Source organism: Amphiura filiformis, chromosome 6 (assembly GCF_039555335.1).
Source record: "Amphiura filiformis chromosome 6, Afil_fr2py, whole genome shotgun sequence".
Taxonomy (NCBI): domain Eukaryota; kingdom Metazoa; phylum Echinodermata; class Ophiuroidea; order Amphilepidida; family Amphiuridae; genus Amphiura; species Amphiura filiformis.
In genome coordinates this window covers 49849369-49877078 of record NC_092633.1, presented here as the reverse complement: position 1 = coordinate 49877078, position 27710 = coordinate 49849369, and the positions used below count along the sequence as shown (strand labels likewise).

At 37.9% G+C, this 27710-nt stretch overlaps 1 protein-coding gene across 1 annotated transcript; it reads right to left on the bottom strand.

Moving 5' to 3' along the window:
* Positions 1–1101: 1101 nt before the first annotated feature.
* Positions 1102–26869, bottom strand: LOC140155555 (protein phosphatase 2C-like domain-containing protein 1). The gene is given in 7 exon segments (XM_072178438.1): positions 1102–2564; positions 3182–3719; positions 4562–4687; positions 8328–8614; positions 10218–11084; positions 11087–11457; positions 26653–26869. Coding segments are annotated over 6 exon segments (2373 nt in total). The 5' UTR covers positions 11439–11457; positions 26653–26869; the 3' UTR covers positions 1102–2361.
* Between the last annotated feature and the right edge of the window lie 841 nt (positions 26870–27710).

The window sequence follows — 27710 nt, the reverse complement described above, 5'->3', positions numbered from 1 at the left end:
TTGAATAAACTTATAGCGAAGTACATACCTCTGGATTATTTCACCCCGGTTGTCTTTGATCTAAATTATGTGCTTGTTTGCCTTCTGTGTGTAAAGCGCTGTGCCTGATAATCAAACGTAAGTGTTTCAGTAAAGGAGGAAAAGAAAAGATTAAAGGGATCCCTCCTGAAGTCTAACCTCCATAGTTAAACCAGGTCTGAAGTTAGAACTTATTTTGTGCATACGGACTTCAAGTTCCAAATTATCATTCGATGTCGAGTTTTTGCCAATAAATTCAGACAGTACACACACTATTTTGTTCTCCATGCCGTGCGTGACACACCAAGATTGGCAGATTTGTAGTAGCATTATCGCTATGTACCACAATAGCCTCATCCCAGTGGCATAGTTTAATAACCTCAATTAAACACTCATAGTGGAAAATTTGACTTCATGTTGCAGAGTATGAGTTTTTGTACTCAAATTTTCTAAGGTCATTCAATGACTGTACAAATGTATTGGGGTCAAAGAACTGTGCCCTGATAGAGGAACATGATGAATTTGTTCTCTTTGGGTTTTATCTCATTTGGCGGACCTATATATTGTTAACCCCCTGAGCACTACCTGCTGATCTAACATTGCCTCTGATTGGCCAATAACATGATATCTTCATTTTAATTACCAATCAGAATGGAGCTTTGCAAATAATTCACCCCATTTTTTTGTGTGTGGTGAAATTATTCTAACAATGTTGCTGATTGGTCCAATTGATAATGAAAACTTCTGTTTGGCCAATCGGCAGGTAGTTCACATGGGGTTAATTGTACAGATTATGGAATCCACATGGAACCCATTATTTGAGACCTAGAAATTGATATAATTTTGCAGATTATGAGGTGATGCATGTGGAGCCCATAATTTGAAAACTAACAGGAACCTTGATTAATATATTGTACAATTGAATACCTGAGTGGAAGAAGGGCCCAACTCCAATTTTTTACAAAAATGAGTGAGATCCAGCATTTTATTGCCAGCAGACTGTTCTTCCTTGTGTGTGAAAGATGAGCCAAAATCCACTCTCTAAATAGTCTTCCACGCATACACTTAATCATGAGCTTTTCATGGAAGAAAGGCCCAACTCCATGGAGTTGGGCCCTTCTTCCACAAATATAGGGTTAAACAGGAATTTTGTTCATCCATGAAATCTGCTTTTCACTACAATAAACTTTCTTGCTAACATATTACATGGTTTCTACTTGTGCATAATGGTGATTACCTTTTTCTGTAGCTATTTATAACACAGAACTGGCACTTGCAGTATATTAGTGGAAGGAGGGCCCAACTCCAGCTCGTATTAAGACCTGTACCGTTGTCATGGAAACATCATATATAATTTTGAATGTATGTGATATTGTATGTTCATGTATTAAAGGTCCCCTGAAGACGAAAACATTCTGTCTATAAAACTTTTCCAAATATCTCAAAAACAGTTTTGATGGAGTTGGGCCCTTCTTCCACTCAGGTATTCAATTTTTTATGATTCTTTGATTTTAATACCAAATACAGAGTGAACTAGAATTTTGTGGTTCTCTGGTTGTGTGATTCTCAACGCAAAGCGTCGGCCGATATGCCTCCACCTTGACACACATCATTTTAACCAAGGCAATTTCACTTGGAGCTGGCAGGAAAAAAAAAAAATCCACACACAAAAAAAAAATGGAACAAAACAAAAATTATGCAAATGAACTTCCAAATTAGCATACTAGTATTTTTTGACAAAAACCTAATGGAATTTGAAGACAGCTAATTGCTACCCCTCCACCAAATCACATCACTATACGCCTTACCAGTTCAAAGAAATTGCACTCGCAACCTCGGACGGACGGATAACCAGAAAACACAATACTTCTGATGGAGGAATAAAATATTACTTGCCAAATATAATCTATATATACATCTAAATATTTAAATATCATGTAAAGCATTTTCCACCCTGATGTGGCAGTGACTTAATGCGCATTTCACTGTTCGCTCAAAGCGCTGGCGTACGCACGCACATGCTTAAAGACACCAAGAAATTGCACTAGTAACCTCGGACGGACGGAATGATGGACGGATTTCCAGAAAACATAATACCTCAGATGGAGGCATAAAAATAACACTTGCCAAATATAATCTACATACATCTTATTTAAACCTATATATATGTGCATGTAAAGCATTTTCCACCCTGATGTGGCAGTGACGTCAGTGCGCATTTCACTGTTCGCTCAAAGCGCTGGCGTACGCACGCACATGCTTAAAGACACCGCATAGATGCGTGCACAACAGCTGCCTCAACGCTTTGACGTCACTGAGGGTGGAAAATGCTTTAAATTCAGTTCATAACTTGCAACCAGGTAGCAAAATGACCATAGCAGTTATATTATCCCTTGATCCAGCCAAGAGAGCACACTGTACAAGTCTCTCACACATAGCCTGTGCAAGACTATGATACATCTCTGGTCTAGTTGGGCATCCGGACAACCTGGAATGGGCATAGATGCTTTGTAATTCCGTCAGCGTCTCCACATCCGCTTCGTTCCCTTCATCGTTCTCTAAGATGGCCGAGATTATGCTTTCAAAATCGGCTAATTGCTACCCCTCCACCAAATCACATCATTATACACCTTACCAGTTCAAAGAAATTGCACTCGTAAACCTCGGACGGACGGAATGACGGACGGATTTCCAAAAACCAAAATACCTCAGATGGAGGCATAAAAGTAACACTTGTCAAGTATAATCTATATACATCTTATTTAAACCTATTATGCATGTAAAGCATTTTCCACCCTGATACGGCAGTGACGCCAGTGCGCATTTCACTGTTCACTCAAAGCGCTGGCATACGCACGCACACGCTTAAAGACGACGCATAGATGTGAGCGACGAGCGTGTAACAGCTGCCTCAACGCTTTGACGTTACTGCCACATCTGGGTGGAAAATGCTTTCAATTCAATTCATAACTTGCAACCAGGTAGCAAAATGACCATAGCAGTTATATTATCCCTTGATCCAGCCAAGAGAGCACACTGTACAAGTCTCTCACACATAGCCTGAGCAAGACTACGATACATCTCTGGTCTAGTTGGACATCCAGACAACCTGGAATGCGATAGATGCTTTGTAATTCCGTCCAGCGCCTCCACATCCGCTTGCTCCCGTCATCGTTCTCTAAGATGGCCGAGATCATGCTTTCAAAATCGGTCTTCTCGCTACCTGCATCTGACTGTTCGTCTTCGTTTACACCTATATCAGTGGTAAGCCCAGCAGTCTCCTCATATTCCATTTCTTTGCTGCTTTTAACAGATGCTGACTTATGCCTTTCCTCCGCCTCACTTTCTTTAGTATCAGATTGAATCCCTTCCATTCCTCCATCTAACTGATGAGTGCTTCCATATTCTTCATACACCTTTCCATTCTCATTAACAATTGGTTCCGGTAAATCCTCTTTTGAACTAGCTGTGCCCACTAAGTCTTGATTATGTCCAATTTCTCCTGCCTCCTGGTTTTCTTCATCTTTCTTGCTGCTGGAAGGTCTGGAAGACTGCTTACCCTCTGGTGAGATCACCACCTGCTCTGAAGCTTGTTTTTCTGTTACGTCGTTTACGCCATTTTCAACTACAGTATCCATATCAGGGTTGGTATGAATGCCTAATTCACCAAGATCATCTGCTGCTACATGTAGTTCAGCAACCTGGAGGAACACGGATGAATATGGATATGAAAGTCTTTATCAGAAATGACAAAAGATACAAATGTTTCCTGTCCATGAGTGGGATGGATGAACTACATGTATTGTTCTATCCCATTTAAATCCTCACTCCCCCTGTAGAAGATTTTGGAAATATCTTCCACAGAGGGAGTCTGAATTTCAAATGGAATGAGCACATTAGGCAGCTCCATTTGAATTTCATACCCTCTCTGAGAAAGATTCAACATGAACCTTCCCCTGAGGGAGAGTGATCTGCAAATGTGTTAATTCCATTTGAAATTCATACTCCCTCTGTGGAAGATATTTCCAACATTTTCTACAGCGGGAGTGTGGATTTTAAGTGGAATAGCCAGAGAAGTGAAGTTAACAGTGGTGTGCATGATTTCATGAGCTGGGAGGCAGATGCAGCATTATTCCCCTTCCAGAAAAATACAGCACTAATTTGTTGAGATTTAAAAAAATATTGCCAACATCTGCCGAAACAAAACACAGCTCAATGCTAATTATTCATTTAGTAATAACTGGCAATAAAAGTTAAGTTTCGCTATTTTGCCAAATTTCTGAATTAAGGGCTAAAAACATGCATTTGTACGGTGTTTTCACATTTTGACAATCAACTTGAACTTGAACAAAGTCTAATTTCAATTTATGCATTTTAATTTGTAAGAAATACAAGTGCACCCTTCTGATATGGATGTACACATTTTGTCTATGCATTTCAAGCTTGGTAATCACACGACACTGTCCTCAGCTTTATGATCGGAGTGTTGACTGCAGCCTATCACTGTTTAAATTCCGAGGATTGACATGCTTGAATTCCTTACCTGATCTTTGCTATGCCCTTTGATCATTCTCAAGTAATCATCTTCCCCAGGTGCTGTCATTGGTGGTACATCTCTTCCCGGAAGCATCTGCTCCAACAAAGACACTGCTTCACTGTCTGTTAGTACCTGTATACAAGACAGAGAATGGGAATATATAGTGTAGTTTGTTTAGAAACAAGAGATTCTGTAGTAGTGGAAGCATCTTCTACAAGGGACTAACAGAGACACTGTGCCACTGTCTGTTAGTACCTGTACAGGGTGTCTCAATAAAAATAGGCCCTGTGGATCGTGGAACATAACTTAAAATATCAGCAGTAAAATTAAAACTTTCTTGCAGTTTCAAAATCCACAAAGTGTCTTCTATGGATTGGTGCAAAAATCATCAAAATCCGTTCACGGGTCACTGAGATAATTGGGAAACTATAAATAGACTCATTTTAGGACCTTTCCAATGGGACAATACACATTAACAATAATGTGCTGCATTGTAGTTAACAATTGAAGAAATCAATGAAGTTACGGGTGGACAAGTATTGTTGGTCGAAACAGCCAAAAAGATCGATTTTCATTATCTAAATCAATATATTATTGAAAAATAACACCTTGATGTTTTGCAAAACTTCATATTTTGAAAACTGGCTTGATTTATTGTTCTTAATGAGTTATGTACGTTTTACAAAAGTGATGCTGTTTCATCCCTCTTTACAACATAACTCGAGAACCACAGGACCTACAAAGGTATATCCATCAATACTATCACTTGGACATTTCATTTTGAGCAAACCAATTTCTTTTGAATCAAATATTTCAGCCACTTCAATATAAAGTTCAGTCCTACTGTTGATTGACAAATGTATGAACAGCAACATTTTTGGTGGGACCTGAGAGCACACCAGACACATCAAATTGCATTTCGAAAACGAGGAATGTCCTTCTGATATCATTTTTTTTAAATCCGGCGATATAATGCCATTTTATAGCAAATTATTAAAGATTGATATTTTTGAAAATAAATATGAATATAAAAATTTTGACCTTTCATATTGAAGATAAAGATTTTCCCCCTCAAAACACAAAACAACAACAACAAAATGGGTCTCTTTGGGAAAAAACTTGATATCTTTAATAACATTTTTAATTGATGATCAGCTTTTCATCCCAGCTACATACACTAAGTACATATTATTAGATTTATGAAGTTTACTTCGAGGACGGTTAACACTTCCTACGACAAAGTGATTCAGAAGTGAATCACTTGGGTCACGTGACGTTAAAACGATATTGCCTGCCTTATGTCGCCAGTCATTGTTCGTGAAACAATGAAAAAATCGAAAAAATCGCGATCAAAAAGCACCTAATTTGCAATTGCTCTTCCGTCGTCATTTTTAGGTGTTTTTATCTCAAATCTAAAAATTTAAATTCAGACAAATTTTATTTTATAATATTTATGACCTTTAGCCTCTAGATAGCCTAAGTCCCTTGAAAATCAGTGGTAAAGTAAGGCATGTCAACAGCTAAAGACTCACGTTTACCGAAGCTGCTAAAATGTTTTTAGGAAAACAATCTAGAAACGCCGCCGTCTTTTGGAAAATTCAACAATGTGATCTCGAAATGGCGAAGCGATGTGCAAACGCTGATTTTGTAGTAGTGGAAGCATCTGCTATAAGGGACTAACAGAGACACTGCTTCACTGTCTGTTAGTACCTGTATACAAGATATAGGATTTGTTTACAAGCAGGTAAGAGGAGATTTTGTAGTGGAAGTATCGGGGAACTATCTGCAGCAAGAGACAGAGTTTCATTGTCTATTAGTACAGGTCTGTATTCAATATAAAGGATGGGATCGTCTGATGAATAGTTTGCTTATAAACAGGTTAGGGGGCTATCATTTTCTTCGGAAGGGGGTCCCAAATATAAGGGGGGTGTCATAAATTTTTGGAAACAAAAAAATAGAGGGGTCATAAAATTTTTGATGACCAAAATGTAGGGAGTCACAAGATTACCACAGATAGTGTGTTTATTTTATTCAAAAAGACTGATTTCAATACAATTTTAGCATGTTTAGGGGGTAAGGTGCCAAAATAGGGAGTCACAATTTTATTGATGCCAACTTTTTGTAAATTTGGGACCCCCCTTCCAAAGAAAATGATAGCCCCTTAGATTTTGCAGTGCAAGGATCTGCTCTAATAGAGATGCCAAGTGTAACTGCCTGTATGCAAGATATAGGATAGGATAATCTGGTAAAGATTCATAATCAGGTTTGTTTTGTACACCAGAAACATCTGCTCTAATATGCTAATTCATTTCAAATCCATGACCTTAATTTTCCACACAGGGAGTGTTAATTAGGAAAAAAAAGATTGTTTGCTTGTCCTCCACAAAATTTTCCACACAGGGAGTGTTAATTAGGAAAAAAAAGATTGTTTGCTTGTCCTCCACAACTTTTTCAGAATTGGGTCGGTTGGTCAAGATTTTTTTTTTAAAGTCATAGCCAAAACATGACTGTATGCCTTTAATTAGCTTAATAAATAGCCCAAATAGTTATGAATTAGGATATTTCTCTACTGTATACCACTTCATTCATATTTTTAAAACAGTTTAGAAGTGTGTAGAAACTGGAAAAAAAAACTTTTGAGGATGCCAAAAATGGTGAAAGAAAAAAACCTTTTTCTGTAATTTCCCAAATTAGGGTCGGTATTCATTTGTACAGTAAAAAAAAAACACACTTTTTTCCAGATTTTCCAGATTAGGGTCGGTCGGTGGAGGACAAGTAAACAATCTTTTTTCTTTGCCTTACCAATGGGGTTTACCTGAATGGGTGATTCCATTTAAAATATACACCCCTGTGTGCAAGATTATGGTCATGTCTTCCATAGGGGGTGTAAGGATTTCAAAAGGAATAGCCCAACAGACACATAGCTTCACTGTTTGTTAATTAGTACCTGTGTACAAGATAAAGGATGGGAACATATGTGATGCGATCAAGCAAAATCAGTCGAAACTCGGAAATATTGATTTTGAGATAATAGCCAAACATGAACAAAGGATATATTTCCTTTTTTTCCTATAGTTTTGGAAACTCTTTAATTGCTCATATCTTTGGAACTGGTTGTTCAATTTTAATGGGGTTTTCTGCAAAATCCAGCTTTGTAAATGGTTTATACTATCCTATAAGAAACTAAAAATTAATATCTCCGAGTTCCGACTGATTTTGCTCGATCGGATCACATATGGTGAAGTTGGTTTAGAAACAGGTTTGTTTTGACATCATATTTAGGGTCGTTTTGTTTTGTACTATATCAAGAATCTGCTCCAACAGACACACTGCTTCACTGTTTGTACCTGCATACATGTAGGAAGAAGTGGGGTCTCCTCGTCAGTCCTAAACACTGTCAGTCCGAATTTTAAGGGCTATGGTATAGGGTTATGTTTAGAGTTAGTGTCAGGCTTAGGGTTAGCATTAGGAACCCTAACCCTAAAAATTTGGACTAACGGTGGTTCGGACTGATGGTGTTTCGGACTGACGGTGTGTACCTAGAAGTTATAACACATTCACACAAACATTATGCTACAGTGTATTTCAGTTCTAATTCATACACCCTATGGAAGAGTAAGACATACCCTTAATGTCCAGTAACAGGAATTGTGAACTTCCAATTAATGGAATTACATGAATGAGTGATTCTATTTGAACTCTACCCACCCTGTGTGGAAGTTTAAAGTCATGTCTTCCACATGGGGGTGTATAGAATAGCTCCAAAAATTACCTCCCAAATTCCTTGAGTTGCCAAGATCAGAAACTCTGTCTCAGAATTGATTTCCACACTGGTTGTATATGGCTCCGCTGCCACCGCTGCCTTTAACTGGGGATCACCATGGTTTCCTAGACCTCTGGTGGTATCCAAGACACCATTGACACGGTAAGCCTTCCTGTCTCCCTGTACTGATGCCCCTGTCTTCTTCACTCTGGACTTCTCGTAGTTGTTGGAGAGGGTGTGGTTTCTGGTCAGCCGTTCAGCTTTTCCGTTTCGACAAAGTACGGCATGGCAATTACCTGTAGGGGCCAAAACATATAAGTTGACACTTAGCTACATGTATAATTTGGCTTCCTCGAGTGAGTGACGCCAGTACTTTGTTGCAACACTATGCATGTGTACAATGCCCACCTTCGATCATGTGTACGAGGGGGTATCCAAAAGTTTTTGACATCGCCCAGAAGTGAACAAGCTATACCGATGAAATTTTGTCAGTGCAATCACTGGTCCTTATGTACATTATGGTCCAAAAATGGTCTCATAAGTATGTTTACTTTTTTACAGGTGGCGCTTAGATGGGCAGTAGGCGCATAACCTGCAAGATGGTGAAAATTGAGGCACGCAGCGTGATTAAGTTCATGCATTTGAAGGGTTAGGCCTACAATGCTCAGAAAATCTATGATGAAATGAAAGCAATCTACGGTGATGATTGCCCATCATATGGCACTATTGCTTTTTGAAAAAGGAATTTCCAAACTGGCCACATGTCCCTCACAGATGAGCCAAGAAGTGGACGTCCATCACTTACGGATGATGCGGCCACAGTGAAAAAACTCAAGAAAGTGGAGGATCTTATCATGAAAAGGTTATGCGCCTACTTCCCATCTAGCACCACCTGTGAAGAAAGTAAACATACTTATGAGACCATTTTTGGACCATAATGTACATAAGGACCAGTGATTACACTGACAAAATTTCATCGGTATAGCTCTTTCACTTCTGGGTGATGTCAAAAACTTTTGGATACCCCCTCGTAGTTGTGTTTTCAGTGAGATCCGAAAAGGCCTACATTGTGCTGTGTGACAGAGCTAGAATGCAAAATCTTACCCAAATATTTGAGCACTTTAGCCCTATATATTGCCTTTGTATTCTATCCAAAAAGAAATGCAAAAGTTACAATGCTTGGGACAATTCTGATGCGTATAATCATGTCACACAATTTCTTCGTTGGATCATTCATGATTTTTGATGAAAATAGTAACAAAAACCAAAAGGCCTACATTGTGGCGTGTGACAAGAGCTAGAATGCAAAATATTACCCAGATATTTGAGCACTTTATTGAATTCAAGCCCAACAAATATGTTGCCTTTGTAAATTATCTATCCAAAAATCCAAAACGAAATGCTTGGAACAATTCTGGGGCCCATTTCACTGTACTTTTAACCCTTTGTAACTCAAGTGACCAATAAGTACCATTCGTAAAGTTATGAATACCTAATACTAGACTTTATGAAGGGTCCCTGTAGTAAATCCCTATTACTTACAAAGGGTACCGTTCGTTTAAGTAAGTTTAGTGAAATGGATTACGAACAAATTCAAGATATACAAAGCTTCGTAAAGTTTAGTGAAATGGACCCCAATGCATATAAAAGTCCCCTCAAAAGTCGTTTGCTGGAAAGTTTGGGACGGTTGATCAGACAAGTACAAGTAAACAATCTCTTCTTTTTTGCCTTATGTTCAAAGGTGGTCACTGTTCTTTCAAACTTTGTTCTATTGTGGCTTGTGATCATCCTTCCACTTCATTAATTAATCACGTAAATTGCGCTTTGCTTTTATTAATGGGGAAAAAATGGAAATAAAACCTTTGGCTCTACATGGTATATACATGTACCACTAATTACCTGCATTTGCTAAATACAATATTCCATGCTGTTTATCTCCATCAGATATCACAGAAGACACACTGGCGCTATCATCCTCCCTATCTGCATCCTCTTTGCCTTGCTTCTCTTTCTCCATCTTATTCTCTGCTTCTTCATCAGGTCCAAGGTTATGAATGATGCAGGTGACAGCTGAACAACCACTCCACCTAACGCGCGATATTTCATCAATACCGTACGACAGCACATAATCTGTCATCCTATACGATTGTCGCAGAGCGTCTTCAACATTTTGGTGATACAAATTATGTTGCTCAACAGATTGGGCGGGTGTTATTTTGTTGATTTCGATTGAATGAGAACTTTTTACGTCATCGGTAACATTGCTTTTGTTTAGCTGTGCAATGTTCTCTTCGCAGGTGTACATAATCTGCTTGATGATGTTACGGCTCTCTTCGTGAAGTATGTGACGGATGCTCTCTTTGCGGACGATAGGTCTGGGTCGGTCAAGCTTGTAGTCTGTTAAATCGTGGTAACCAGCAAGATTAATAGTGCAAGTGCACTTGGTCGAATCATCAAATTTTGCCATCTCATTAAGTAGATAATGATGCAGATCATTGGCGGAAACATCCGCTGCGAAACGTCCACTGTATCCATCATAGATAGCAAAGAAGCACTTGTTACTATCGTTGCCAAAGTAATCTTGGAATACTCTGGTGTCTTCCATGCTAGGTTTCCATCTTTCGTTAGCGTCAGAACAAATGCCTACTGCATGTGCGCAGGCAGCACTGCAATTCAAGGCAAGACCATTACATTCTACAGCCATACCGTCTTGCCCTTGTATCAAATCTTTGTAAGTATCTTCAAGATAAGCTTTCAGCAACTCAAGGCATCGTTGACTTCTTGTACCGCACTCACGGACATACCGGATTTGGTTAGCTTGCTCAAGACATGTTGTCTGCGTTTGGTTAAAGCTTTGACACTCTCCGGTCTTAGGTCATCGCTGTACTCTAGTTTCACTAGGGCATTATGGTATGACCTGTGGGATTGGAGTAACCTTACTGCTACAAAGCTCTGGCATTTCTCGCACAATATGGAGATGTCCGGATGATGTGGGTGCTCGGTTAATTCGGTCTCGGGCGTAGCAGGCCGCTGCTGAATGTTCTGCACAAGTTGTTTGTGCGCAAGTGCCGTTGGCAGACGCACGTCGTGATCGGAGACGGACGATGTATCACTGCTCATCTTGTCTTATTACACTGCCCTATGAATAAGAATAGAAGAAAACACCTGTTATTAGTTACACAAATTTCATTACGTTTCACTACCTGAAGGGAATTGATCAAACATTCCCTCCTGAGGTTGGTATCTGTCAATGAGTTGACCAGTTCACTGGGCTGTCATTATAGCTAGAGGTAGTATATGAGACACAAGGAGTTACATAAAAATGACCTTGTGTGGTATAAGTTCCAAGGAAGTGAGTTTTGCCGGAGGCAATTTGTGGTTAAATGTTCATTCCTATCACTATAAAAGTTATTACCGTTGATTTGGTTGAAAAAGGAGGTGAAACAGGATCAATTCTGTTCAGGCAGTGAAACCTAATGTGATGTATTGCATACATGTAGTTGCTGACTGCTGCTGCCATAATATGTACACAATATTCAACCTATTTAGCACACCTCCCTAATAAGCGCCCCAACAGAATTTGTTTTAACAAATCAAAAGTGACAACTGTCTAAGCGCCCTTTTCAAAACAATTGTATGTCCGACTAAATTTCCATCAGAATGAGATAAACTCAACCCATTAAGTATCAAAACGATTATAGATGGTCAGATATATATCGGGAACTGAAATATATAGCAAAAACTTATTTAATGTATATAAAGTGCAGCTTTTGTTGCTCTAAGATATCATTTGGTCAAGTTATGGGCGCTTGAGCCTTGAGTGGTTTCAAGTTCAAGTCGGATTTTGAAAGTTGCACTTAGCTCCTATTCAAGCCAAATGTGACGAGGAGGTTTTCCAGACATTAATTGGGAAAACTATTCAGTTAAACCCAATGCCCAGTACGGCGTTTTGTCTAGACATTTTTTGGACATTGTTGATGACTTTGGTTTTACCCAGATAGTCACCAAACCCACCAGGATTAACAACATCCTTGACATTTTTCTTACCAACAACCAATCCCTGGTTGAGAGTACCTCAATGACACCAGGAATCAGTGATCATGACAGTATACCGGTTATATCCATTAATGTCAAGCCCAAGCTTTGTAAACAGAAACCTCGTAAGGTTCGGTCATGCAGGTCGCGCAATCGTGTTATTCTATGAAAAGTACGCTGACGCAGAAGGTAGGGGAGATGGGGGTTAGTTGAAACATTTTTCACAAAATCGTCTTTTTAACGCAAACCGATTACTTTCAAGAAATACTAACCATATCAGTATAAACATATACATACATGCTACAAATACAGCCTTAAACTTTATTGGACCTGCTTATGATTATTCATATAATCCAATTTGAAAATTTGAAAAAACGTGTTTCAACTAACCCCACCCCTGGGGTAAGGTGAAACATAGGGTGGGGTTAGTTGAAACACGGCTTGTAAAAATTTCAAAATAATTATTATTGTGTTGTTAGGGTTATACTTCCCTTGAAGGCACCCTTTAACATACAATCAGTGTGAAAAAATGAATAAATACAAGGGGGTATCCAAAAGTTTTTGACATCACCCAGAAGTGAAAGAGCTATACCGATGAAATTTTGTCAGTGTAATCACTGGTCCTTATGTACATTATGGTCCAAAAATGGTCTCATAAGTATGTTTACTTTTTTTACAGGTGGCGCTAGATGGGCAGTAGGCGCATAACCTGAGGCAATTGAAAATTGAGGCACGCAGCATGATTAAGTTCATGCATTTGAAGGGTTAGGCCTACAATGCTCAGAAAATCTATGATGAAATGAAAGCAATCTCACGGTGATGATTGCCCATCATATGGCACTATTGCTTTTTGAAAAGGAATTTCCAAACTGGCCACATGTCCCTCACAGATGAGCCAAGAAGTGGACGTCCATCACTTATGGATGATGCGGCCACAGTGAAAAAACTCAAGAAAGTGGAGGATCTTATCATGAAAAGGTTATGCGCCTACTTCCCATCTAGCGCCACATGTGAAGAAAGTAAACATACTTATGAGACCATTTTGGACCATAATGTACATAAGGACCAGTGATTACACTGACAAAATTTCATCGGTATAGCTCTTTCACTTCTGGGTGATGTCAAAAACTTTTGGATACCCCCTCGTAAATATGTGGGAGTGCGGGTTCAAATACTTTGGACACAAGGTGACGAGTGTCACGATGGACCAAAATATGAGAAGCCTAAAATATTATAAAATGTACTTTCTGTGTGCACTTTTTGCTTGTATTATTGCTTTTTAACCATATTAAAGCAATATTGAAGAAATGGTACATGTTACAAATTTTTAAAAAGTCAAATTTTAACCATATATTTTTCTATGCGATTTTCGCGTGTCAAATAACCCCACCTCAAAAGTTTCATTTCAACTAACCCGATGCCTATTTTTACATTTCAAAGTTCATTACACAAAATAAGAAATACAATAAAACTTTTATTTAACATTATTCTGGGACTTACTACTACCGTAGTGCTTATGATACTCAAAAAATAATTCCCTGAATCTTCAAACAACATGGAGATAATGCATCTTTTCTGAGGGGCATAAAAATTAGTCAGTAAGTCAAAAAACAGATATTCCTTTCCCAAGCCAACACTGGTGGGGCATCAGTGCTGTTGCTAATTTGGTGGATGACCCTTACTAATACCTATTACTAGGTGCCAGTATTTTACCAAATTAATTTTTTGTGTCAGAAAAAAATACAATGTTTCAACTTACCCCGCGTTCCAACTAAGTATAACCCCAATCTCCCCTACATCCTCTCATGGTCGAGAATTTGTTATTTTGGCTATAAGTAGTACGGTATAGTAGTACATGACCATGAGTGTCAGGCCTGAATTAAACCTGAATTCAGCTAGAAATCAGGCCTGAAATAATGACTAAATTCAGGCCTGATTCTAACCTGAAAAAGGGCCGAAATATTTAAATGAGATAAGCCAGAAATTTAATATCAGGCCTGAAATTTTAGCCAGAAAAATTTAACCAGAAATGATAAGCCAGAATTTTAGCTAGAATTATTAAACAGAATTATTAGCCAGAAATATTAACCAGAAATGAAATCAGGCCTGATTCTAACCTGAAAAAGGGCCAAATATTTAAATGAGATTAGCCAGAAATGTTAGGGCTGAAATTTTAGCCAGAAAGATTTAAACAGAAAAAATTAGCCAGAATTTTAGCTAGAATTATTAAACAGAATTATTAGCCAGAAATAGGGCCTATTAACCAGAAATGAAATCAGGCCTGATTCTAACCTGAAAAAGGGCCGAAATATTTAAATGAGATTAGCCAGAAATTTTATAAGGCCTGAAATTTTAGCCAGAACAAATTAGCCAGAATTTTAGCTAGAATTATTTAAACAGAATATTAGCCAGAAATATTAACCAGACTTTTCACTCTTCTCAACTTCAGCCTCATACATGTGTAGATTGAAATTCCCACAATTGCCATGATCAGAATGCACCAGTGGCATAGCGTCATAGGGGCATGTGCCCCCAATCGATTGCAAAATTTAGAAAATCTGATAGGAAAATTGCCAAAAAACAGCTTGTGCCCCCCCCCCCATCCAGACCCGGTGCCCCAATCATGGTTGGTGCCCCCCCCCCCATCGGATGACCCATGCTTCGCCACTGGAATGCACCTTTTATAGGATTGTGTTATCAGAACTTGCTGGATAACATCAGTTTATTTGAACTCCAAACCTGAAAGAAGTTTGATATTCATACTGTGCACTTGACCCTCTTTACAAATTAATGCTCTCCTTTCTCAAATGTTGGTCACAACCTTGTCAGTTTTGCAGTCTTTAACCCAGGTGAAAAGTGTTACTGATGTTCTTGGGGTATTATGAAGTGGGGAAGGGTTATTTGGAGAGTTCAAATATGGTGAGTTGTCATTTGGAGAGTTCTGATATGGCGAGTTGTCAATTGCAGAGTTCAACTATGGTGAGTCGTCATTTGGAGTTTCCAAAGTGGCAATTTGTCACCTTGAGCATATTGGAAAAGTTTTGTTTGTATAGTTGGGATGTGGTGTGCTATGTCAATGTAATGGGAAGTTTCTATTTTGAAGTGAGGAGGGTAATTTAGAGAGTTCAAATATTCAGAGCTACCTAATAGCATATTGGAAGAGTTTATGTTTACAAAGCACATCCTAACGGTACTACACAACTCTCCCAATATGCAGAAGGTGACAACTCACCATATTTGAACTCTCCAAATGACCCTTCCCCCACATTAAAGTACAAACATTCCCAAGACATCAACATGACAGACCACATTGCAACTTTTACAAAATGTAATTCCCGGATATAACTCTTTCAATTCGGTGTAGGTGATAACTTGCTCATCCTGGTGCATTGAATTCTCCAAATGACCCTCCTCCCACTTCAAAGTACAAACACTCCCAATAAATGCATCAACAGAACACACCACACCCCAAGTTTACCAAATACAACACTTCAAATTTGGTGAAGGTGAAAACTCACCATATTTAAACTCTCCAATGACCCTCCCCCCACTTCAAAGTAGAAACATCCCCAATATATCAACATTGCCCACCAAATCATCCCAACTTTAAAACCAATACAAACGTACCACTATGATGTGACAACCTTATTTGAACTCTCCCAATGACAACTCGCCATATTTGAACTCGCTAAATAACCCTCCCCGCTACAAAGTACAACCTCCCCAAGACATCAGCATAATTAACACCCCAACAACATCAGTAACACATTTCACCTGGGTCAGCTAACATCAACCTGCAGTATACCCACATAATTATTATAAATAAATGATACATGCATAATGCATGCATGTCTGCTGAATTCAACAACTTTCTACAATCTCAGAAAATATTGTTCGAACACTTTAAAGGCCTTATTGGAAATAGTCCCCCTTCTACCCCCGTACAATGTTGGCATACCCAATATGCTCATCTTCACATATCTTCTCCCAACATTGATTGGTGGGGAAAGGGAGGATATGCTTAAGATGAACATTGAGAGAACTTTATTATAAATCTTAGTTTCCAGTGACTCATATAGCGTATGCACTATACTAAAATGAACATGGGGATTACAGTGGGTGTTCGAACACATTTTTCCGGGATTGTCTACAAAATTGCTTAGCAAAATCATCTGATTTTAGTTTTTGGACAATAACTCTGCAGTTACGCCATCGATTTTAATGCAATTTGGCACACATGTTAGAAACATAATTTGCTATCATCCACAAAATATGGAGGAAATCAATGAATATTTTGATAGCGCTCTGTTAGTATAGATTTAACATAGCGTTTTGTACACACAAATACAGGCCTAAATTATTTATGTGCCATGTTTATTGAGCATATGTACATGTGGTATAATTAATTTAGAGAAGGTGTTAAAATTTTATATTAAGCTAAAAACAGACATTACGCGGAAATTTAATGTTATGTATTTAATGTCACAAATTTACCACTGTGTGATAAATCGGAGGGGGGGGGGACGAGAGAGAGAGAGCGAGTGATAGGAAGGGAGAGATACACACAGGCTATCCACATTTATTGTTTTTAAAAACATTACTTGGCCAACATTTAAGAAAATCAGCCTAATGTGTGAAATTGTGTTCATTAAACATTTTACATACACCATGGTTAGGATGGTCAAATGGTGAATCATAACAATTTACACACATAGACAGGCACGCATTTCCAACGATTCACCATATAATAGAAAAGTAAATCCTATTATTCTTTATGTTTTGTGGTCAACCGTGCATAATGTGTGTTTTCAATGGGGAGATGTGGAATGATTTACCTTTACCATGAATAGGCTTTCACACTTTCAGTGTACACACCCCCTCTTGTAAATGCCGCCAAGTGTGGAGGTGTGTGTATATTCCAACTGGGGAGATTCACACACCCACATTCAAACTGGGGAGATTTTTTTACACAAATCTCACAGCAACCGCCATACTGTGGAGGTTGCTCTAATCAGAAAATGACAGGTGGTATACCCCTCTATGGCTCAAAAACCCCATTTTGAGCTTATCTTCAACTGTGGAGCTCCACGGTTGTTAGCAGACTCCACAGTGTGAATGTGACAAAGCACACACACCTCCACAGTTGGAGGCATTTACAAACGCAGTTATACCCACTGAAGAGACAACGCAAATCATGTTTAATGAAATGTGCCAATTTGAGATTGCATAGGCCTAATAATAAAGGTCATTATCTATAATGCTCATAATGATCGGTATTTGTTTAACTGAAAAACAACATTTTTGAATTGTTTATATTTTCTTTTTTTTTTTTTTTTTCAAAAATAATGACAATCATGAAATAACCCTGAACTTGCACACCAATCATTGACTATGTTAGTTAAAATATTATTGAATGATGTGTCCTATACATTGCGCATGTGTCTTTTAATGTGAAATTGGACTTGAACTTGAAACATATTGAACAGCAAGTGACATTTGCACTTTTTATTCTTCCTTCTTTTTTAATGCATTATTTTCCTTTTACTTAGATTTTTTGTTTTATCTTCTTTTATTTAATTTTGGCATTTTCTTTCCTATTTTGTTTGGTTTCGTTTTTTTGTTTCTTATATCTTTTATTGTTATTTTTTGTGGGGGGGTCTTTAATGACTTCTTTTTCTTTTTATTTGCTTGAAATCTTTGAAGTTTACTTTTGTGGGGTCAGGAATTACTGGTTTGGAAGGAGAAGTTTGGCAATGCATTGGACATAGGGTGGTAGATGTCGTTGCATTATTTTGCTATCTACTGCAGATAGCATTGTCCAATTTGCATCCCACATCCGTGTGATGTTTAATTGACGGTGCCCTTAGTGTTATAGCAAATATAAAAGATGGTCCATGATTGTCCAAAAACATTGTCAACTTTTTAGCTATTCAAATTGCTATGTTTTAAACTGTTTGGGGATATGTATCAGGTATTTTACGTCTTATTCGACTTAAATTATTCAAAATTTGATGAAAATATATGTTTAAAGTGACCGATCCCTGAAATATTTGTGGATGTAATGTAATATTTTTTATTGCATGTGTTCCTTATTATATATAAACTAACATGTCCAAGTTTCATTTAAATCGCTCTACTGGATCTGAAGTTATGATCCCAAATGTGAAAAAGCAAACACTGATTTTAGAATTCCTCAGACATGTCTACAAAATTGCTTAGCAAAATCATCTGATTTTAGTTTTTGGACAATAACTCTGCAGTTACGCCATCGATTTTAATGCAATTTGGCACACATGTTAGAAACATAATTTGCTATCATTCCACAAAATATGGAGGAAATCAATGAATATTTTGATAGCGTTCTGTTAGTATAGATTTAACATAGCGTTTTGTACACGCAAATACAGGCCTAAATTATTTATGTGCCATGTTTATTGAGCATATGTACATGTGGTATAATTAATTTAGAGAAGGTGTTAAAATTTTATATTCAGCTAAAAACAGACATTACTCAGAATTTAATGTTATGTATTTAAATGTCACAAATTTACCACTGTGTGATAAATCGGAGGGGGGGGACGAGAGAGAGAGAGCGAGTGATAGGAAGGGAGAGATACACACAGGCTATCCACATTTATTGTTTTTAAAAACATTACTTGGCCAACATTTAAGAAAATCAGCCTAATGTGTGAAATTGTGTTCATTAAACATTTTACATACACCATGGTTAGGATGGTCAAATGGTGAATCATAACAATTTACACACATAGACAGGCACGCATTTCCAACGATTCACCATATAATAGAAAAGTAAATCCTATTATTCTTTATGTTTTGTGGTCAACCGTGCATAATGTGTGTTTTCAATGGGGAGATGTGGAATGATTTACCTTTACCATGAATAGGCTTTCACACTTTCAGTGTACACAGTTATACCCACTGAAGAGACAATGCAAATCATGTTTAATGAAATGTGCCAATTTGAGATTGCATAGGCCTAATAATAAAGGTCATTATCTATAATGCTCATAATGATCGGTATTTGTTTAACTGAAAAACAACATTTTTGAATTGTTTATATTTTCTTTCTTTTTTCGATCAAAAATAATGACAATCATGAAATAACCCTGAACTTGCACACCAATCATTGACCATGTTAGTTAAAATATTATTGAATGATGTGTCCTATACATTGCGCATGTGTCTTTTAATGTGAAATTGAACTTGAACTTGAAACATATTGAACAGCAAGTGACATTTGCACTTTTTATTCTTCCTTCTTTTTTAATGCATTATTTTCCTTTTACTTAGATTTTTTGTTTTATCTTCTTTTATTTAATTTTGGCATTTTCTTTCCTATTTTGTTTTGTTTCGTTTCTTTGTTTCTTATATCTTTTATTGTTATTTTTTGTGGGGGGTCTTTAATGACTTCTTTTTCTTTTTATTTGCTTGAAATCTTTGAAGTTTACTTTTGTGGGGTCAGGAATTACTGGTTTGGAAGGAGAAGTTTGGCAATGCATTGGACATAGGGTGGTAGATGTCGTTGCATTATTTTGCTATCTACTGCAGATAGCATTGACAAATTTGCATCCCACATCCGTGTGATGTTTAATTGACGGTGCCCTTAGTGTTATAGCAAATATAAAAGATGGTCCATGATTGTCCAAAAACATTGTCAACTTTTTAGCTATTCAAATTGCTATGTTTTAAACTGTTTGGGGATATGTATCAGGTATTTTACGTCTTATTCGACTTAAATTATTCAAAATTTGATGAAAATATATGTTTAAAGTGACCGATCCCTGAAATATTTGTGGATGTAATGTAATATTTTTTATTGCATGTGTTCCTTATTATATATAAACTAACATGTCCAAGTTTCATTTAAATCGCTCTACTGGATCTGAAGTTATGATCCCAAATGTGAAAAAGCAAACACTGATTTTAGAATTCCTCAGACAATCTCAGAAAATATTGTTCGAACACTTTAAAGGCCTTATTGGAAATAGTCCCCTTCTACCCCCTGCACAATGTTGGCATACCCAATATGCTCATCTTCACATATCTTCTCCCAACATTGATTGGTGGGGAAAGGGAGGGATATGCTTAAGATGAACATTGAGAGAACTTTATTATAAATCTTAGTTTCCAGTGACTCATATAGCGTGCGCAATATACTAAAATGAACATGGGGATTACAGTGGGTGTTCGAACACATTTTTTCCGGGATTGTAGGCAATGTTTCCTGGGGAAAAAGAATGACAAAATTTAGGCTTTGAAACTTACGAACAGCTGATCTTCCTTCCACAGACATAGCTGGTATGTTCCCCATCAACTACACAATGTTAAAAGACCCTAAAATACCCTTTAAACTGTTAATTTTTCAAAAAGTTGTGGCAGTTTCTGAGCCTTATCAGTAGCCTGCTTCCTTACAGTTGGTGACCTCTGACCTAATATCATGTGACCATAATTAGCCTGAAAAATAATTAGCCAGAATACCAAATCTAATATATAGCCATATTTTTTATTCTGGTTAATGTTTTAACCAGAATACAAAATCTGGCTAAATATCTTAGCCAGAAAACTTTTCAAGTTAAGATTTTAGCCTGAAATTGGATTCAGTTTATGATTTCTGTTTATTAAATAACCAGAATTGATATTCTGGTTAATTTGTTAACCAGAAATTGATATTCTGGTTAATTTATTGGTCTTAGAATAATTTCTGTTTAGATTCAGGCTAAATTAACCAGAATGTTTGGTAAGGGACAGGCGATTTGCGCGGAAAAAAATGGCAAATTGCGCGGAATTGCGCGGAACTCTTTTTTCAGTGCAAATCATGTATCCCTGCCCATAGGAAAAAAATAGCAAATTGCGCGGAATTGCGCGGAAAAAAAGTTCCGCGCAAATCGCCTGTCCCTGTACATGACTCACTAGCATGCTAGATAGACTTTACATTATCTTGCTGTATTTCAGCTAGAGCTCTAAACGACAAGCTTCCGGGTTTTTTGGGAGAACAATACTGTTACGTAAGATGAAGAAGAAACGGAGGATATGAAGGACACGCCGATTGCTAATTGTCAATCATGAATTGCCGCAACGTTTTTTGTAACCAGGGCTTGTTCAAGCCTATACGTCGAACAACTGAATACATGCACAACGTACGTACCAATATATTTTTGTAAACATTTTAGGCCTATAACAAAATGTATATTTTCATACAATTGTACAACTATCGCTTTCTACCCTATGACCTATAAAAGTTACCTGTTATCAAAGTGTCCGCAAAAAACTGGTCATCGCAAGTATCTTTGATGCTGAAAAGTAACGATATTCACGCAGGGACAGGCCGAAAACCTTACCTCGATCGTAAAATCCAGCCCATGCATGTCATAAATAATTCATTATTGCATTGTGTAAATGTCACTGATTGTGTCCACGTATTGTTATTGCACCTGTTAAAGCAGAAGTCATGCTGAATGAGTGAATTTATACTCGATCGCTGGATCACCATGTGAATTCGCCTATTAAAAAAAAAAACCTCTACGACCAGGTTGTTAAGCATCGAGCACGCTGACTGGCTTAGCAAATATCCAATTATTTTTGTAAACCAATCAGGTTAGACGTACTTTACTGGCGGGTCACATTAATTCATACCGTAAAGGCCGTCGCCTTCATTGATTGGCTTACGATTGCGATGAATGGTGTTTGCAACCAATCACAAAACGGGTTACAAATAAATAAGGCGCCCATCGGAAATTTTGTACACGTGACGTCATGCCACGAGGTAGCCGGAGGCTTCGCTTTTCTGCTAGCTTTAAAAGTGAGCGAGTGGTATAAAGTCAGTTTCACACCTGTGATTTATGGAGCATATCATAAAATCTCTGAGCACATACACAGCGGATTTGACAGATAAAAATGACATTTGCAATTCTGAGCAACGGGATTCCATGAAATTGAAGATTATGTAAGTTATTCTACAGAATCGGTAATAATTAACAGCTGGTCTGCTGTATTTGAAGTGCATATTGAAGTTTGTAAGTTTGTGACTTTGTACGTTATGTGCAATAGATATTACAGGAAGCTTAAATTGGCACGCTTTCCTGCAATTTGTCTGTCGCTTACGAAAGTTTTTGGGAGTTCAGGGCATGTCACACCGAGTGTGACGTGACCTCGCTGGGCATAGTTCAAGCCCTGGAATGGGACACTCTTCACCACAGACGTATGTTAAACCAGGCCACAATGTTCTACAAAATCCAGTTTAACTTGGTCTACATTCAGCTGCCATCATATCTCCAAATATCCACTACAGCAAGTCGCACCCAACATGGTTTCAATTACCAGCAGCCATCCTCCAACGTTGATGTCTATGGGTATTCATATTACCCAAGAGCAGCCCGCATTTGGAACAAGCTACCCATCTCAGCAGTGAGTGTTCCATCCGCTGAGATGTTCAAGACAGCAGCTCTTCCAGCCATCAGGGAGATGCGGACGCCACCAACCCTAAAAAGTCTCTAAGCATCACGTCTCACCAGCACCAGCACAACTTATAATATACACCTTCTTTGGCACCTTTTTGAGTTCATCGTTTTAATTGATCGTCTTGCACCCTGAGTTTCCACCGCACCGGATGAAAAGGTCATCGATCACCACTCCTACTTTAGCCAGAATGGCTGCTAAAGGAAGAAACTACTGAAGACTTTAATATTTTACTGCATGGCATTCCGCAAGCACCAATACAAATTATGCCCTATTTTTCCAAAGATCATGACTAGGTGCTAGGTGAATTCAAATTTGCAATCAAACTGCATCATTTTACATATCAAATTAAAGCCCTTGAGTAAAGAAAGCCAAAACTGAAAACATTTTTGTCATAGCACTTTCCGTAACAAAGTTAAAAAAATTCCCCAAAACGGCATTTAGGGGTGTTTCTAGATCTTATTCTCATGGCGATAGTAGCTTTTTTTAATGGAACTGCTATCAAAATCCCTCTAAAATTCCATGTGCGACTTGATTCCATGTACGACAACAATCCAGAACTCGTATCCGGGAACTAAGTTTCTTCCCATGGACAACCAAGGCCTGGAACGACTTGCCCCATGGCATATTGGATTCAACTAAACTCACAAGCTTCAAGACAGAACTTGTCAAACTCCTGGACTCAAATTTCATAGCCCTCAACAAACCCAGTCACTCCAACAATTAGGTCATTTATAGGTCAAACCCTCTGATGTGATGTAGGCTTGTCCTGCTTAATCGGAGTACAGCATCCAGATCCAGATCCAGAGAACCAGATTATCACCATAAAAAAATCATATATTTGGGTCAAGTGAAGTATAGAAAACATATTTATGTAGGTTTCCTTCACCGACCTATTCTCGAAAAAATTCAAATTTCTATGTAAATATGCATTGTGTTTGGGCCCCGGGCTCGGCGAATTTCGCTGACTAGCAAATGTGTTAACTAAGGTTTGCCTGGGATACCTAGATGATCATCTCATATGCATAGGGTATATTGCTGATCCATTAATTATCCTTTTCTGGTGCATTGTGGGATAGAAAAGGGAGCAAATTAGCGATCGATTTGCCCCCTTTTCAATCCCACAATGCACCAGAAAAGGATAATTAATGGATCAGCAATATACCCTATGTATGAAGTAAGCTGAATGCATGAATGCAATGAATGAATGCGATCTGTACTTTTGAGTTTTGTATTAAACATTCGGTTCCAATCGCTTTCGATCACCTATTTATCGGCGAATTTGCTTGAAAACATGTGAGTTCATGTTGTGTAAACATAATTAGCATAGACACTGTCATGTGGTAATGTTATCAATGCGCGATTAATTGCAATATGCGCTCAAACTAGTACGCAAGCGTGGCGCCGCTATGTCCGCAGAGATTTGCGTAGCGCCATGATTGCGAATGTATTTTATTATTGTAATTGACTTTTGAATGTAATGTCCGACCGTGATGTCGTAAAACTATGGAATGGGAAAAAAGAGGAGAGAGGATGGAGAGAGGAATAAAAGGACTCTAACTAGTCTAAGAATTATGGTAAAACTTCGCCTGATGGTGTGATTTCATAGTTTTATTAAGAAGATAAGCCGGCAGTGAACGTAACATGGTGGCAGCGGAAAAAGTAAATCTACAGGTACGCCATTTTCAAGAAATAGCCTAAGAAAGACTCAAAGAAATCACAAAGAAAACATCAACGAAGTTTTCAAGAAAGAAACTGAAAATTACCAAAGAAAACATCAACAAAGTTTTCAAGAAAGAAACTGGAAAATTACCAAAGAAAACATCAACAAAGTTTTCAAGAACGATACTTGAAAATCGACAAAGAAGGTATCAAAGTCGATAAAGAAGCTTAAAGACTAGTTCAGCTTTGAAGAAGAAACCTTCAGTGAGCTAGCCATAAGAAGAAAGAAGAGGACGCCGAACTGATCAACTGTTGTATTGGAAGCCCGGATTGGAAGAAAGAAGAGAGCGTCACAGTACCAGATAGGTTCGCTACAGAAGAAAGAAGAGAAGAAAACAGACAGCTTGTGACTGTATCATCATCAATTCCGTTCAAATACCAGAATTGTGAGATTTGATGCATTTTCATCGTTGGAATATATTGCTGATTTGTGTTCTTCTGGAAAAAGACAGGTGAATCGTGTTTTCATCAGTGGCAGTGTTGTCTACATGATCTACGCATCGGTGTGGCAGAGTGATGTGGAAAATGGATTACGAGAGGCTGTCTTCAGGTTCTAGCCTGCTTGGATTCCTTGCTAAATGACCAGACATTTGGTATGATATTTTGACTGTTGGCCTTTTTACTTGAAGACAATCAAGAGATGTTCATATTTTCACAGATGAAAATGATCAGTAATATATTATACAATTTAAATGAAGATTGTGCGATAGTGAAGCAAGTATTATAAATATTGCAAATGTACGTGCACAAATGAAAGGTATGCATAAATCGAAATGTGTATGCACATATCAAAATTAAATGTTGTATACATCATGCGTAGTAGAAATGTAGGCCTAACCTAAGCTTACATAATGCACGCCAATCTTTGTGGCATTCAAAAATGTTTTGTTGTGTAAAGCATAATTGCGTTTGAAAACAAAGATAAACAGCAATAAAACATTATATTGTTTTAATTTAGTATTATCATGCACATGGACAAATGTGTGCATTATTTCACATGCAAAAACTCCAGCCAGAGTACAAAAATGTGTGTAAGATTTTTTATTGGATTGTTGTAATAAGCGACGGCGTTTGGGATTGCAGCAGTAGTCATAAGTCAATCGAGTCGACATTTCTTTAAAAATTGAAATGAAGGGATAAAGTAATATAATAAAGAAAAAAAAAAACTGTTGTGTTTAAAATAAGATTTTATCACAAAATGTGCGTATTGATCAGGATTTCATGATGAATTTAAATTTCTGGACAAGCGTTTGGTATTGCAGCTATAGTGCGCAATTAGTCAAGCGACATTTCATATAAACATGGACATGTATAACTTAATTCATTATGTTTTGGAGAGATGGAAACTTGTGTGAGATTATCATTGGAGAAGAAATTTATCACATAAATTTTATTTGTATTTATGGCAAATGTACGTTTGGAGAATATTTTATAAAATGAATTAAAACGTGCATTAAAAACAAATGTATGCATGAAATTATATTTATGCACACAAAAGATGTAAATTTAACGCGATTTAAATGTGCATTTTGAGATGATTGACACAATCATATAGGAGTTCGGGAGTGTCATGTGGTAATGTTATCAATGCGCGATTAATTGCAATATGCGCTCAAACTAGTATCGGCGTGCGTATGCGCTATGTCCGCAGATTTGCGTAGCGCCATGATTGCGAATGTATTTTATTATTGTAATTGACTTTTGAATGTAATGTCCGACCGTGATGTCGTAAAACTATGGAATGGGAAAAAAGAGGAGAGAGGATGGAGAGAGGAATAAAAGGACTCTAACTAGTCTAAGAATTATGGTAAAACTTCGCCTGATGGTGTGATTTCATAGTTTTATTAAGAAGATAAGCCGGCAGTGAACGTAACAGACACAAATGAAATTACGATGCAATACAATGCAATTTGAATGCGCAGCAGATCTATAGAAATAAGGCTGCCCGGTGCCCGGTTTTATGCAGAATTAGACCTAGTCCGAGGTGCTCTGACGATAACACTCCGATCGCCAGGCAATCTACGTTAGTAGTAGGCCAGTGGGACAACGAAAACGCTACGTGAACGAGCTAAATTAAACCACGTCTCATGGTCTGACTTACCCTTTTTTTTACGGCCCTGTCATTCATGCATTTGTCAAAGTATCATCAAGTTTATAATGTCATGAATGTATTATAATCATCATTCGTAAATTTGCGACAAAACACGTTTTTCTTGGATAAGAAAAAATCTTCAGTTTATCAGTACCATCAGGCATTAGAGCTTAAAAATATAATTTTCAGAGCCCAAAAATGACGATTCCAAAAAGGTCATGGAGGCTGACATTTTAGAATGTGTTTCTAGAAAGTGATAGGTCTGAATTAAAACATTTAAAATACAGCGATGTAATTATTTTTGTTTGCCTTCTTTACTTGAAACGCTAAAGTTTCTGCAAAGTTTGTTTCATCAATTTAAAGGATATTTCCTTTTCCTTCTGTTTATTGTAAAATATTGAGATATTTTAGACAATGTTTATCAAGTTTAGAACCAAGGGAGCCTAAAGAGGGCGCAGAGTTGTTCGTTGCCATGGCAACTGCTGGTAGAGCCCAGGCCAGGGCAAGCGAGACATAAATAATAGGCCTATATTTTTTTTTTAATTTTCCGTTTTTATTGGGGGAAAAACCGGGGAAACAGCCTCAGTCGATTCTTGCCCCCATCAGTGGAAGAGATCCGTGACTCCGCACAGGGCCGAATTTACCGTGGCCCCCCCCAAATTTTGGGAGCCCCCAAAGCGTGCAGTTGGCATGAGTCCATTCATAGGCCTACTCACGATATAACGACGTTTCTGATTGGATTTGCGCCCTTTTTTGCTGGTCATAAATACCGTTTATGACCAGTAGGCCTACGCAGGGCATAAACAAGCTGCGTCACGCAGCGTTGGAACCACAATTTGGGGGTGGCTCAACTTACGCCCTGGCTCAACTTACCCGGCCCCACTCTCCCCTATCACGTTGCTGAAGGGCCAGCATAAGGTAAATCCGAAAGGGACATTCGTGCGTTACTCAGCTGATTCAGGTTGTTAAGGGACCGATCGTTATTTACGGCAGGGGGGGGAATGGGTGTTTTGGCAAAAATATCGACAACAAATTTCGCGTTCCCCCCTCGCGTCCGCTCAAAATTT